Here is a 16,316-nt window from a genome sequence, read left to right on the forward strand (position 1 = left end):
TAAGCCAATAACCAGAGTCATGCAAAGGACTCAAGGGATGTCAGAGAGGTGTTAGCTCTTATCAGTGGCAAGATTTTACTATTACTTGAGCCACATTAATGACCTTTGAAAAACTTTCTACTTGACTCAAAGTGACCACATCATCACTTTGATTTATGCAAACAATTTAAAAATTCCTTTCTGTTTCCTTGATTCCAGTCACTTAAAATTTTTTTAACACAGATATCTGAGATGTATCCCAGAAAGATTCTGTTTTAATTAGCTGAATCAAAATGTTCCACAAATGATTCTGATCCATAGCCATAAGTGAGTACTACTTGATCTGGCCTTAGTCCTTTCCATAGTGGGTAGGGCCACATTTTCAGAGGATTCAGCATCTTGACCCAAAATCCACAAACTAAGCCAATAGCCTATCTTTTCACTAGGAGATAGGGTCATTGATATTTACTTTTAATTTCAGAAAGGGAAAATTTGGTGTGAATCTGGGCAATCCTACCAGGGAGAAATCCAAGGTCAAAGTAAAACAGTGACTTATAATGAGAAGCAGGAAGGCTATACAGGTGAGTGGTTATTATCACCTTGTTTCCCATATGTCTAAGTTAGCTTGATAGACTCTTCTTAGATTATTTGATATTAACATTCAAACTAATCTTTATTGTCACATATAACAGGACCCTAGTACTAGCTTTATAAATAAAGGCCAACTGCCAACTCTTCTTACTATGATGATTTCTGATTAAAGAGAGCTACTGAGAACAAAATAAATATGGACAGTTTGGCTCACTTGACATGGATTGCTATTGACCCCAAGTTAGACTACAGAGAAAAAAGAGGAGATGCAGTTATCCAGAGGGAGACAAAAATAGATACGAGACTCTCCCTTTTCATTAAGAGTTCCCTGACCTTGAAATGTTCAAAGTTCAATTTTACTGAATCAATTCATCAAACTGCTACTGGGAACAGATTACACAAATTCACCTTAAATTTAATCGTGAAACAGTTTTTACTTTCAACAACTTCATAGCAAATGAAAAAAAGAACAACTTGATAGCAAATGAAAAAAACTGACAGCAAAGGAAACATTACCCTAATTCAGGGATATTGCTTTTTGAGTTTAGTAAGATAAAACAAACTATGTTAAAGTCAATTTGTATCTTCCTATTTTTATATCTTGATTTTTTTCCCTAAAAATAGAATACCTTTAATTTTATCTCAATCTAGAACAAAGTTAGGAAACTGAAACATAACGAATATGAAAGTTTCACACTAGGAATATTTCTACATGGCCAAAGTGTCTCTGAGTTTAAAAATATTTTAAAAATTATTTAAAATAAAAGTAATTCTAATTTAGATTGTGATGTCTTGCTATATTTTGGAATGTGAAATTAAATGAATAAAAATATTTTGACCTATTTCCAATTTAAAATGTTACAGTAGAAAACAAATTATTCTGACATGGATATTTTATTTAACTCTGGTCTTTAATTCTGAACCCTGAGAACTCAAATGTTATGGTCGTATCTTTTTTGTTTGTATGTTTTTGAGACAGAGTTTCACTCTTTTTTGGCCAGGCTGGAGTGCAATGGCACAGTCTTGGCTCACTGCAACCTCCATCTCCCAGGTTCAAGCAATTCTCCTGTCTCAGCCTCCCAAGTAGCTTGGATTATAGGTGCACGCCACCACAGCTGGTTAATTTTATATTTTTTTTTTTTTTTTTTTTTTTTTTTTTGAGACGGAGTCTCGCTCTGTCGCCCAGGCTGGAGTGCAGTGGCGCGATCTCAGAGACAGGGTTTCACCATGTTGGCCAGGCTGGTCTTGAACTCCTGACCTCAGGTGATCTGCCCACCTCGGCCGCCCAAAGTGCTGGAATTATGGGTGTGAGCCACCGCGCCTGGTGTATATTATGGTCATATCTTAAATGATGTCTATCTTTAGATGTTTCTAGCTCAATTTGCAGATGAAATAGATATATTGCCATAGATATACTGAAAGATGTACAAGTTTCAGTGGTCTTGATATTGAAATCAGATACTGAAATAATTATAAATAAGTATCTGTAATGGTAACTATATATACTCATGGAAATGTACAAAAGCATTTCAATTTGCCTTGAATGAAAACATAAGCCAAGTAACCATGTGATATCCTTTTATAAAAGCTAAAATGATACTTGGCATTTAAGCAATAGTGTATAAGGCTGGTCAAGATATTAGTAATTATGGAAGAAAAGCACTGAGGGAAGGAAAAGGAAGTTCCTTTGCTATAATATTTGGAGGGCTTTTGTTCCTTTTTATAAAGATTTAATTTTTGAAAGCATAAAACCTACAGAAAGAGTACATAGAATAATATAATAAATACTGGGTTATAATTTTTATCTCAGTGTTTATTAAATGTAAAATATAATATAGAATGTTAATACATAAAGTGGAACTCTGCAGGGGCTTTTAAAAACTAATTTGCCTTTCTGAATGGCAGGAATTAGCCTTAGGAGTTCACGGTCACCTTTCAAAATCTTCAATTTGGCTGTCCTAATATAAACAGTATCCTTTTGTGAAATTATCAGATACTGTTTTGATTTTCAATGTAACACTTTAGACATGTATTATCTTTTAATCAGAAATAATATACTTTCAATAAATAAATATCTTGCTTTTGGAGTATAATCAATAGCAATAAGAAATAATTGAGTTGTCAAAAAGTTCTAATAAAATTTCTGGGCAGCATATTAATTTAAGGAAAAGAAGCATCTTATAGAATTCTCAAGAACGATTAGGGGACTGACTTATCTTAATGAGCTGTCAGCAAGAGGTCAATGAGGTTTCAGGGAGAAAACTAGTAGCTTTCTTTAGAGTAATTTAGATTCACCTGATAGCGAAACTGATTTTTGGAGGGGGAAAAAACTGGTTTTTCTTTTTTTTTTTTAAAAAAAAAAAAACCCTATACTCACTTTTTAAACACTTTTTTTCAGAGCTACTGTTTTTCAAAATGTTTACAATGCTGCCAACGTATTTCTCCTAATATTACAGATTGAATAAGAAAGCTTTCACCTTCCATCATAAAATAAATCTCACTGTATTTCAAATACCTTTATCTCGCTTTTCTTTATGCCTTTTATTAAGCTGCAATACTAGTTTGAATTTTATAAATATTTTCTCAATCATCTAAAAAAGCTATTTTAATAATTCAGAATAGAAATCAGCATTGTTCCATATATTAACCTTTGCAATTTATTTGAAAACTGAAAGACTAAATTATTTGAGTATTAGTGCCAAAATGAAACTAGTTGGTGCCAATACTCATCTAATTTTTAAGTCCTTTGTTTTTCTCAGCTCCAGTATTTTATGAGTATGTGAATTTTCAATTATTTATTCTAGTCTTGTTACTTTTCTACATGGAAAACCACAAGTTGGCTGGCATTGAGACACTCTCTACCTTCCTGTAAATCCTGTATTATAACCAGTTCAAGAACCCTGGAGAAGTTTTCAACTTCTTAAGATCCTTATTTCTTACTATCCTATATGAAAACTGAAAATCAACAATTTCTCTTGCTTACTCATACTTTGAAGAAGTAAATCTCAACTGAGAGATACTTGAAAGTAGAGACATTTTTACTTACCACATTTTCCTTATCACAGTATGAACTGAAATCACTTGATACAATTGCAGCATACTGGAGCAGCACTTTATTGATAGTCTAAGAAAGAAAACATTGTGAACTTTACCCAGGTAAGTATGTAGTTTACAAATACGCTATAAAGTTTAATCCTAAGTTACCTTCTTGCTGTCCTTTTCATCTTAGTTCTACATTTTTTTCTCTCTCTAACAACTGTTTGTGAGCCTAAGAATGCCTTCTGTTTTCATTAATTATGCAAAACAGAGGAAAATAAACCATGTTAATTACATTTTATTTCAATTACTTAAAGATGCATGAATGAATTTGCACTCTACTGCTTTTATACATAGATTAAATTATCATAAGCCAAATGTAGATACGATTTTCTTAGAAGAGATAAGGCAACAATGGCAGTAGAAATGTCATCTCTTTTGATAGAAAAGTAAAGACAAAAAAGCTTTTATTTTCTTATTTGTACAACATATGTCTGAATTTTCTTAGTGGCTCAAAATCAACTGAGGGAGACACTCCAAAGAGTTAAGCTGAAGAAGAGATGTTTAATTTATAAACCTGAATTCGCTAAATTGATTATAAGCTTGCTTACACACTTTTAAAATCACAATGAAATCCTGAAATAAGAGATAACACACAGACAGAAAATCAATACTTTGTTGAAGTACACAGTAACGTGATAATATGCATCAACTCAAATAGAAAGTTGACCTTGAAAAATATAAAATCTTATCAAGGAGCAGACCAATAAATCCTGGTAAATAGATGGTTGATCAGACTGAATTATCTTCCAAATGTGTCTCTTCAAATTTTACTTTAGACATAATGTTGAATTACTTTGGACTTACCTATGAAATACTTATTCGTTTGTACATATGAACACTACTCTCAATCTACAGCTTCTTGATGACATTATAAACTTGAAGAATTATTATATTGTATTGCATACACAACAACATATAAACACAAACCATAAACCTGACTTTAGGCAATCATTGTAACTGAGACATTGTAACTTGCTTAAGGTAAAGTTCGGGCTGTGTGAAAATCCTCTACAACTTAGTGCCATGTGAGATTTTTTAATTCTTATGATTCTGCTTCCCCTACATCCTACAGCTGCCGGGTGACTTGTTGAACAGCCTGGGTTTTGTTTTTTCTCTTTTTTTTTTTTTATCGTTTTCTAAAGAAGAAAGAGGAAGCTGGATACCCTTTACCATCATTCTTGAAGTATGCCCTATGGCCTACATCTTGAGTCTGCTTCATAGGAAAACCTTAGTCCCTTGAATTTATGCTTAGAGACAAGGAATCCTGGGATCTCACATGTACTAGCCTACAAATGCCAATGGTTAGCAAGTCAGGATAGGCTGCAGGTCAGAAAAAGTGCACAGTCATATAGAATATATCTAGCCTGGGCAACAGAGTGAGACTGTCTCAAAAAAAAAAAAAAAAGAATATAGCTTAAAGCCGTGTGCCTATAAGAGTTGCAAGTACACTGCTGTAATAACTCCCATCTTTACTAATGTACAATGTACTTGAATGAGAGTGTGCAAAGCAAATTTTGTGGGCAACTTCAAATTCATTCTAATTTATTCAGCTAAGTAAACCACTACCACACAATAGCTCTTTCATACTAATAAGCTGTTGCTTATGACATGCTTAACTCATTGGTTCTCGGAACGTAGTTCTGGAATCAGCAGCACTATAAGCATCACCTGGGAACTTGTTAGACATGCACATTTTCTGGTCCTATCCTAAATTACTGAGTCAGAAATGCTAGAGGTGGGCCCCAGCTGTCTGGGTTTTAACCAGTCTAAGGTAATTCCAATGCATACAAAGTTTAAGAACCACTATCTTAACGAATGCATGGCAGGGTGGAGGTAACTCTTCAGAGAGAAGCTGCGATGGAAGGGGCACCTCGCAAGGCCTGGAACATAGGACTTCTGGGTGTGTGAGCTTAGGTCATGATTTTGTCTTTGGGGAACTACTGGTCTTCAGAAGAGAGTATAGTGCAGAGACAGGGAACAAACAGCCTAGCAGGGGCTGTGGCATCTTGTTCTAAAGAAATAGTCATGAGGAGTAGAGGGCTCTTTTATGGATGCCTATAAAGAGCTGCTATTCAAAAAGTTCCAGATTAAATAACATGAAATTCTAATAGGAGTGTGGCAGTACAGAGAGTGATTCTGCTGCATTTAAAGGATTAGACATGGTGACTAAAATATCTTTCAGCTACAATCAGTTCTGATTCGACACACAGGTACTGGTGGAGCATTGAATGGGACGGCCATCAATTACTCAGACAAAGGCACTGTGTTTTTCTGAGCTAATGCCACCCTGTTAGGAGTGGGCTAAATATCCTGTCAACACTTCCAGTTATTCCATCTAGTGTATTACTCTTACGATCAGTAAGATAAGAAGTGTGGTTCAAAATCCATCTTTTCATTCACATTTTATGCATGGAACAATGTAGTATTAGAGAAACACAAGGAAGACAAGAAAACTGTCACATTGGTTCAGCAACATTAGAAATGTGACTTCACGGATTTATGTAATGTATTTTAACACATCCGACATAAGATAGGGTCTCCCATTTCTGCCACTATAAATGCCTAGGTTTGACCTTAAGGATAAAAAACAAATAGTGAAATTCTATTCTCCAAATTTCTAACTTAATTCTGATCACACCAGAATGAGAAGGGAGTATAGTTTAGTGGTTGAAAGGATTCTATCCATATCATTTCAATTATTTAAACATTTTTAGTCTGTTTCATCATGGATGGAAATTAGGGAACATAATAGTACCCATTTAATTAGATGGTTGTGAATAATAAGAAAATGTATAACATGATTAGCCTATAATAATGCTCAATGAATTATCATTATTATTTTTAAAAATTAGAATTATGTTCCCAGAGAACAAGGAATAGAAATATGTGTGCGTCATTTACCACAGTATCTCCAGCACCCGGCAAACAGCCAGACTCATACCCGGGACTTAATATTTGTTTATTTGTTTTTAAGCAATATTAAAAATAACATTACTTCATATCTATTTTTGAAATTAAATTACCCATACTGGTAAGAGCAGCAGTATAGTCATAGGAATATTGACTACTCATGTGCCCATTTTCTCACTCGTCGTAGCTTCTGAATGTTCTTGATATGAAATTTGAAGCATTTTGTTTGGTACCTTTTTTAGTCTTATATCCTGTTTAGTAAGAATAAATTGTCCCTTTAAATCCCATTTTAAAATGCAAAAATTTTTAAATCTCTACAGATACAATTAATATGTCTTACCTCCAGGAGACTGTTTAAATCAATATAAATCCCATAAAGATAATGGGATTTTAGTATATTTTGATATAAGGATTCCAATACTGAGAAGGGTAGTTTTCAAGACTAATTAGTCATGTCTGACGAAATAAAAACAAATTCCAATAGTTTGCAGTTCTTGTGAAACGGCTAATTATAGTAAACACAAACCATTTTAATCTACTTTGTTATATAAAATACAAATTATAGATAGAAAGGCTGATAATGAGTTTGGGACCAGCCTGGCCAACATGGAGAAACCCCGTCTCTACTAAAAATGCAAAAAATTAGCTGAGTATGGTGGCGAACACCTGTAATCCCAGCTACTTTTGGGAGGCTGAGGCAGGAGAATCACTTGAACCCGGGAGGTGAAGTTTGCAGTGAGCCGAGACTGTGCCACCGCACTCCAGTGACAGAGTGAGACTGTCTCAAAAAAAAAATAATAAATAAAAAAAAGGAAAGGCTGATAATGGTAAAATGGATTTGACTGATGTTACTTATTTTTATATTTATGTTTAATTGATTTTGCTTTTTATTTATTATTCTATATAGTAAGTCACTGCAAGAGTTAAAAAGAGAAATGCTGGCAAGAGATTTTTAAATCATTCTAATAAAATAGAATTTCTTTTTCAATGAAAATTACTAATTTCTTCTTTTCCAGAAAATGCTTCTCATTGTTCTTACATTATTTCCTTTTGACAATTGGATATTATTGAATTTCCATGGATTAAAAATGTTTTACTTCATTGATTTTTTTATTGCACCAATAAAAGCACACATTTCCTCAGTAATACATGGAAACTGATTCTCTTCTTCTTGCTTCAGAGAATGTGTTTTCCTGAGTGTGATTCTAATATGACCTTCCTTGTGACCTCCCACCCTTTTATACTTCCATTCAGTACATTTGGTTATACCCCAGCTGGCTTATTGTGGCTAAGTTCAGTATTACAGCTGAAGAAAGGTTAGAGCTACCAATGGGTGGCTGGAGCCCAGGGTCTAGGAATCTCAATTCAACATTCTTTCTACTCTGTTACTGTGCACTCATGTCTCCCAACTTACATAAGCTACCTGCCTGACTACTCTGAGGGTGAATTCTAGTTACTTTTCTAATATCAGGTACAATTATAATACGTTACTAAATATAATAACCTAAATATATTAACCCAAATATATTAACCCTGAGATTTTTAAATTCTCATATGATCCTGCTTCCCCTACATCCTACAGAATTCCAGGAATAGTACGTGACATACTTTGTCAAACACTATTCCTAATGACCCAGTTTCATTCTTTTCTTGGCATTCACCCAAACACAGCTGCTCATCAAGAGAAGACTTAGAGAATTTTTAGAATTATGCTCCTACAGATTTCACTATATTGGGAAAGTAGAATCATCTAAGGGGACTAAGAAAGTCATCTGTAAGAATGGTTTAAATGATTATTGGCTGTTATTGAATATCTTAAATGTTGGAGGTTAGTCTTCTTAATTAATGAAGACTTAAGATCAGAATATTTCATGGCAAATAAATATAACACAGTTTAGTGTCTCTCTCTCTGTCTCTGCTCCTTTATCTATATTCTGGGCCTCTTTCAATTTCTGAGATGCTGCGATTATAACATTTGACTTCGTCATAGTTGTTTGCAGCTTTGGCCCTTCCATACACGTTTTTCTGAGGTCAGATATTACGCTTATTCATGACTACATCCCTCAAGGTGGCTTATAGTGTGTGCGAGTGAGGCATATCAGCAAGCACTTGTTGAATGAACAGCCTAAAACCTCAGTCATCATTCAATCCACGGAATCAGACTTATATTTAGATCAGCCAGACATAGAACTGTGCAAGTAGTTTCCCTAAATTACTATGCTTGTTATGTCACTACCCTGCATAAAAATCTCCAAAGGTTCTGCATTTCCTAAATTGACCAGAACATTAAGTCTAAACTTCTCAACCTGGGAAGCAAAGTTCTTCAAGATCTGGGGTATCTTCACTCTCCCAACATTTGCTACTGCTTCTCCCCACAAGGGTTGTTTCTCCCTGCCCTTCCCATGTCAGGCTGCGCTTTACCTCTTCCTTTGTTCCTGCTATTCCTCTGGCTTAGAATACTTTTCTCACTTCTCTGTTTTAGTCTTCTACGAGCCCTGCCCTTGTAATGAAGCCTCTGCCTATTTCAGCTCTCATCAGATTTCCCTCCACTCAATTTACGGTTGATCTCACTAAACTTGAAGCTGAATTGTGTCCCTTCTCACGTCATCTTTCAATTAGTTTATGTCATGTGGTCTTGCATATTATATGGATTTTTTTTTTTTTAGATTTGATAGACAGTGGCTGCTTCTTTCATTTCTTATATTTCCCTTGAAACTCTTGGCAAAGTAGTAAGCACATGGTAAGTCATTTTAGATTTTAAGAGGAGATGGGGCCTTAAGATAAATTTGGTTTATCAAAATCAGTATGTCAAATATGAAAACTAAATTCATAAAAAACTTGAAGTATTGAGATTCAATTACAAATATTGGCTGAATTGTAATCAGAAATCAGTTTTCATGGCTCCAAGTTCAATATATGTTGTACTATACTATAATGTCTGCTAAAACACTTGGCAATTTGCACATGAAATTGCCAAGGCTTACTTTCAGCTAGAAAACACCACATTTGAAATGGGAGTAATTTGGAAATCTATGGTAATTTCTTCTATTATAAGTAACTGAGTCCTCGATGTGAACAATAAATAGGTTTTTAAGATGATACATCCATATAAAAGAAATAAGAAGTGCAGGAAATCAGATGGGAATCTTGGAAATAACTGAATTTACGAGTACAGAATTACAAATAAACTGGGATAGGGATGACAGAGAAGACTAACACCACAAAACAATGGCATTTTTCAGATTGCCACAGACCCAGAAAAAAAGAAGACTCGTTTTATTTAACCTACCTTTGCAAATCTTCTCATTAAGTGAGATAATGCTTCAGGATTAGGGCATTCCAGTTTCTTAATTATCTCAAAGCTCTGATTCAGCTGAGCAAAGACATCAACCACGGAGCAAGAAAAGAGGGCATGATCAGATGTCTGCTGGAACTGTGGGGAGAGGAGATGAAACCATCCCAAACAGTACATTAGAAGCGGAATGGAAAAATCTTCATTATTTCCCATCAACAACTGAATCTCCCGTATCATATATTTACATTTCCCAGTTATAAAATGCTTACCCACTTTAAAATCATTAATCTCCTTTTCTAGAAAGTGTGGTGGAACTAATATCATGGGGCAAGCTGCTGCTAATTGGTTTTTCCACCGCTGAATTGAGGTACTGGTTCTTTTGTATTTCATTTTCTCCAAAGGCAATAGGTTAGCTTAGCAAGCCGGTTGTGGCTCAAGATTTTGGGAGCTGCTGCACAGGGACTGGGAGAATGTCTGCTTCTAATCTAGAAATCCTGGAAAAGTTCCAGGACAACACAGATGTTTTGTACAAGCTTAGGGAACCTGTAGATTCAGATTAATGTAAGAATTAAAGAAAATCTTGGGAAAAATGGGTGACTGATTTTTTTTTTAAATAAATGTAGGTAAGTTTCTAGGTTTCTGATCAGACAATTGAAATAGTGTTTTAAATTAATTTTGGTCATTGGGTAATGGAAACAATTAATAACGATGAGTCTAATAATTCCCATTAGCTTAAAAGCAAGCAATGTGACTGAATCATGGCAATGAACATTCTTAAGTTAATTTAAACTCACTCCATCTTTTTTGTCTCTTCCCAGTGCTCCATGAAGGAATTCCATTGACACATCTTCGTTTTCATCTAGCCACTGCATGACAAAAGGTTCAAACCACCTATAACAAATTAATAATGTTACATACCACAAAGGACATCATTTGCATATAATTAACAGGAATGCTGATCTTTTTGTATATGAGAGTAATTCAGAATCGACAATCTCATTCTCTCTTGCAGTTTTGCTTCCTTAGAGACCTTTACCTTTCTCCATCAAATTAGTCTCCTCCTCTTTACCTCCAACCTCTACCTCATCTTGATTCTTCCCATGCTGCCTCAAATATGCTTAGTTTCCAATAGTTACTCTGTAATTCCCTTCAAAATTCAAACTCTTGTAAAATGTAAACCTTGTGTGCTCTCTTCCCTATCAACTCGTTTCCTCATTTTTAAATTCTTTGCCATAGAGCTTCTACCCATTCACACTAATCTGTAACTGATTCTGGGTGCTTACCTCAGACTTGTAAGTTATGATCTATAATCTATGGACAATTGATTTTTGGAAATTGTTTAAGATATTTTTTTTCTCCATTCTGAGCATAAATTCTTTTTTCTGTATGTATGCCCAGTTGATCTAGCACCATTTATTTAGAACACCATTTAACCCCCCACCACATTGAGTTCGCATCTTTGATGCAAATCAGGTCATGCCATACATGCAAATTGGCCTCTGGACTATTTTATTCCCTTGATTCATTTGTTATGTACTGATATGGTTTGGATCTGTGTCCCCACCAAATCTCATGTCAAATTGTAGTCCTCAGTGTTGGAGGTGGGGCCTGGTAGGAGGTGGTTTGATCATGCAGGTGGAGTTTTCATGAATAGTTTAGAACTATCCCCTTGGTGCTCTTCTTGAGATAGCGTTTGAGTTCTCATGAGATCTGGTTATGCCCCACTCCCTCTTTGCCTTTTGCCATGGTTGAAAACTTCCTGGGGACTTCCCAGAAGCAGAAGCCACTATGCTTCTTGTACAGCCTGCAGAACTGTGAGCCAATTAAACGTATTTAGTTTTTTACCTAGACTCAGGTATTTCTTTATAGCAGTGTGAGAACGGACTGAGAAATGCATTAACATGACACTCTCTTAAGAACTCTACCTTATTAGATAGCCAATAATGTAGTTCTCCGGTTTGTAGATTGCCTTTGTATTTTTAAGCACTTTGCATTTCTACATGCATTTTAAAAGTCTTGCCAATTTGCATAAAAATATCTTTTGAAATTTGCATAGGGTTGCACTGAAACTGTAGGTCCACGTGGGGGGAATTACTATCTTTATAATAATGCATCTTTTTAGGAATGTTACATATTTCATTTAGTTCATCTTAAATTTCTCTCATAATATTTTATAGTTGCTTGAAAACATGGCTTGTATGCCGTTCATCACATTTATTTGTGGTGATTTTAATGTTATTTAAATGGTACAATTTATATATAATTTTCTAATTGTTTGTGGCTATAATACAGAAATTTAATAAAGTTTTAAATAGACCACACTTGCTTTTAAAATTCTACTTCAAAAACGTTTTGAATTTTCATCTACTTCCTGTTTTAGCTGCATTCTACAAAACTGGATATGCCATATTTTATTAGCACTTAATTCAAAATATTTTGTAATTTTTACCATGATTTTTTACTCATGAGTATTTAGAATATTCTGCTGCTTTTCTGTATTTAGTTATCTAATTATCTTCTTGGAGTTGATTTGTGTCTTAATTCTACAGTGTCAAGAATATATAATACATGATTTCTCCCCTTAACATGTATTAGTTTTGTTTTATGGCTCAGGAGACAGTCTATTTTGGTAAATGTACCATGTGTACCTAATAACAATATGTATTTTATCATTTTTGTTTATAAATTTTATATGGGTGTTTTTGTGTGTAAGGATTGTCAGTGAAAAATTATGGAAACTCTGGATGATCAGATATAGATATAGAAATATAGATACCTGTATAGATAGATATCTCTAAATGTTTTATTCATATTTTTCAAACTTCTTTGTTCTTACTGTTTTTTGGGGTCTGGTTTTTCAATTCATTGCTGAAGAAGCAAAATCTCCAGATAGCTATTTAGTCCTGCTGTCTGGTAGCCTTTAATTTTTTGATGAATGTTTTATATTGTCCATGAAAAATTGTGGACCTTTGATCTAGACAGTGTTGGGTTGTCGGTTGGTCTATTTCCACTTTGTCATTATTTCTAGGGCAGAGACCTTCAAAAATCTCACCTGAAAGCCTGGAGTGTTTATAACGCTCCTTCTTAATTTTGGACACAATTTATGATTCCATTTATATAAAGTATAAAAATCTATAAAACTAATCTATGCTATTAGGCATCAGAAGGTGGTTTCTGCTGCAACAGAAGGAGAGGCTGTTATGGTAAGTAGGCACGAAGGGGACCAGCCTTGACTTCTAACATTTGTCCCTTCAGCACTATGAGACTGCTAAAGTATCTACTTAGTTCCCAATCTGTTAGTGGCCACTTTCTACTTGATTTTCTTCTGTCCCAATCTCAACACATAGGCAAATTAGGCATCAGAAAATGCCTTCAGTGGGAACTGCCTGTAGAATGTTGTGCTCATCGCCTATGGTTTCCTTTTCTCTGGGATCTTGGTCTCACAAATCCAAGCAGCCTTCATAGCCCCATCAGCCATATTGTTTCTCCAGTCCAGGGAGACAGCTGTAAACTCTGAGCTACTGTTGGCTGTTCACTCTGCAAGCCCCGTATTGCAAACTGGCAGATGTATGGGGGTGAAAACATGGGAGAGAAGATGCTGCAACATACAGGACTCACCTTAGTGCATTTTTCTTTTCTCAGGGATCTTAGATTCTCAAGTCCTGGTTGCTTTTGTTGTCTTTGTTGTCTTTCTGCTGCTGTTTAATTTTATTTACCTTTTCTGTTAGCCATCAGGGAAAATATTAGTCTGATTTTAGTTTAGTGTGGAATGTCTAGACAGAGCCAGAAGCAGAAGTGTCTGGCAAATAGCTCCTCTGTTTTACTTCCCTATACCTGATCAGTGATACTACTAGCAACTTAGGCATACAAACTTCATGTTTAACTCTTTCCTCTTTCTTGTTTATTTTTCTATTTTTAAATTTTTTTCATTTCAATAGGTTTTGAGGGGAACACGTGGTGTTTGGTTAAACGAATAAGTTTTTTAGTGGTGATTTCTGAGATTTTGGTGCATCCATCATCTAAGCAGTGTTTACTGTACCCAGTGTGTAGTCTTTTATCCTTCCCCCCCACCTCCCTTCCCCCAAGTCTTCAAAGTCCATTGTATCATTCTTATGCCTTTGCTTCCTCATAGCTCAGCTCCTACTTGTGAGTGAAAACATATGTTTGGTTTTCCATTCCTGAGTTACTTCACTTAGAATAATGGTCTCCAGTTCCATCCAGGTTGCTGGGAATGTCATTATTTCATTCTTTTTTATGGCTGAGTAGTATTCCATGGTGTGCATATATATACATATATACATATGTATACATATATACCTATATATGTGCATATATATACATATATACATATGTATACATATATACCTATATAGGTATGTATATATATACATACATGTATGTATATATATACATACCTATATAGGTATATATACACCTATATATATACACACATATGTGTATATATGCATCTATGTATATATATACACATCTATATACATATATACACATATGTGTATATATGCATATATATACACATCTATATACATATATACACATATGTGTATATATGCATATATGTATATATGCATATATGTGTATATATGTATATAGATGTATATATACACTTATATATGCGTATATATACACATATATACGTATATATACGTATATATACACATATACACATATATACGTATATATACACATACACATATATGTGTATGTATATACATATATGTATATACATACACATATATATATACACACCACAATTTCTTTATCCACTCATTGATTGATGGGCATTTGGCCTGGTTCCACATTTCTTTATCCACTCATTGATTGATGGGCATTTGGCCTGGTTCCACATTTTTGAAATTGTGAATTGTGCTTCTATAAACATGCATGTGCAAAGATCTTTTTTGTATATGACTTCTTTTCCTTTGGGTAGATACCCAGAAGTGTGACTGCTGGATTAAATGGTAGATCTACTTTTAGTTCTTTAAGGAATCTTCACCTTTTCTCTTTCTTTTAACCCCATATGTCTTTAGTTGATGACTTTTGTAAATTCTGTCTTCAAAATTTCTGTTCCACGTCTTCACCATTTGCATACTTACTGCAATCACTCTATATTATCAATATAGCCTTTATTTAACATAAAGACTATAATTTTATTGTATTTATTTTAAGTATGTTTTATTTGACAAAAGAAGTTGTATGTATTTACCAAGTATAACACATTGCTTTGAAATATGTATACATTGTGGAATGGCTAAATTGAAATAATTAACAAATGCATTACTTCACATACTTATCATTTTTATGGTGAGAACATGTAAAATATGTTCTCTTAGCAACTTTTCAGAATATGATACACTAATTATAGTCATCATGTTGTATAATAATCTCTTGAACTCATTCCTCCTACTTAACTAAAATGTTATATCTTTTGACCAAAATCTCCCCAACACCCTATACCCAATAGTATAGCATTTTTAAGTTATCCCACTGTCCCCTTACTTCTTATATACTTTGTATGAGAAAAGTTGTGTTAAAGGGCTGTTCTAATTTCATCTCTAAATCACTCATTACCTTCTAAATCTCTTCTCTGCCCCCTATTCCTTGTCTCTTCCAACTCCCACAATGCCTGATGAATGTGGTACAAGCTTCACAATATTTATTTATAACAATCTAGCTCAAAACTACTTTTCCTACATTATTTTTTAAAACATTACTTTCTATTAATTTTATAAAAATAGAAATACGCCTCACTTCCTATGGATGATAGCTCATATATTCTTACCTCCATAATTATGCTCATAACTTTCATTTTCATCTTAATGCTTTTTCTCCCTTTTCTTTCCATAACCTGGCAAATTTTATAAAGTCTACATCAAATGCTATCCCATCCATAAATATTGTGTGGAATTCCCCAAATAGAGGTAATTTCTCTCTTCTGTGAAACCCTATTGCACTTTGCTTATGCTCCTTAAATTGGCACGTATTTCATTTTGCCTTGCTTTATAATGATATTTGAGCTTATCAGCATCTCCTAGAGTATAAGTTCCTTTCAGAGTGGGGGCCTTTATTTTCTATTGCTCTACAGCACTTGGAAAGTGCCTGGCATAGGGAAGACCCCATCAATAGAATAAAATAGAATTCTAATACATATCAAATGCAAAGTATTACATGAGTCCTTGTGTGATTACAAATGTGTCTGAAAGAGGCATATTTATGAGAAAGTTCCCTGTTAAACCACTATTTCTATTTTTAGAAATATGAATTCCTAAGAGAGCTCCAAGTTTGAATAAAAAGGAAAATCTGAATATATAGGTCAATATACAAGCACCATACTTTCCCCCAAAAAATCTGTGTTCTGGTACTTTTACAGAAAATCATTCATGTTATCACGTGAGCCATGTCTTATTATGCATTTTTTGTCTAT

General features: G+C 34.2%; 1 protein-coding gene across 2 annotated transcripts in view; it reads right to left on the reverse strand.

Annotated features, from left to right (window-relative positions):
• UNC13C (unc-13 homolog C) overlaps positions 1 to 16,316 on the reverse strand; it is a 663,443-nt gene that overhangs the window by 124,461 nt on the left and 522,666 nt on the right. For both annotated transcript variants that reach the window (XM_055279200.2, XM_055279199.2), the window contains 3 exons: positions 10,669 to 10,765; positions 9,869 to 10,012; positions 3,617 to 3,694 (listed from right to left, as the gene is read on the reverse strand). In XM_055279200.2, the coding sequence (XP_055135175.2) occupies positions 3,617 to 3,694; positions 9,869 to 10,012; positions 10,669 to 10,765 (319 nt within the window). The remainder of the gene's footprint in view (positions 1 to 3,616; positions 3,695 to 9,868; positions 10,013 to 10,668; positions 10,766 to 16,316) is intronic.

The sequence above is a fragment of the Symphalangus syndactylus genome, chromosome 5, assembly GCF_028878055.3.
Source record: "Symphalangus syndactylus isolate Jambi chromosome 5, NHGRI_mSymSyn1-v2.1_pri, whole genome shotgun sequence".
Classification (NCBI taxonomy): Eukaryota; Metazoa; Chordata; class Mammalia; order Primates; family Hylobatidae; genus Symphalangus; species Symphalangus syndactylus.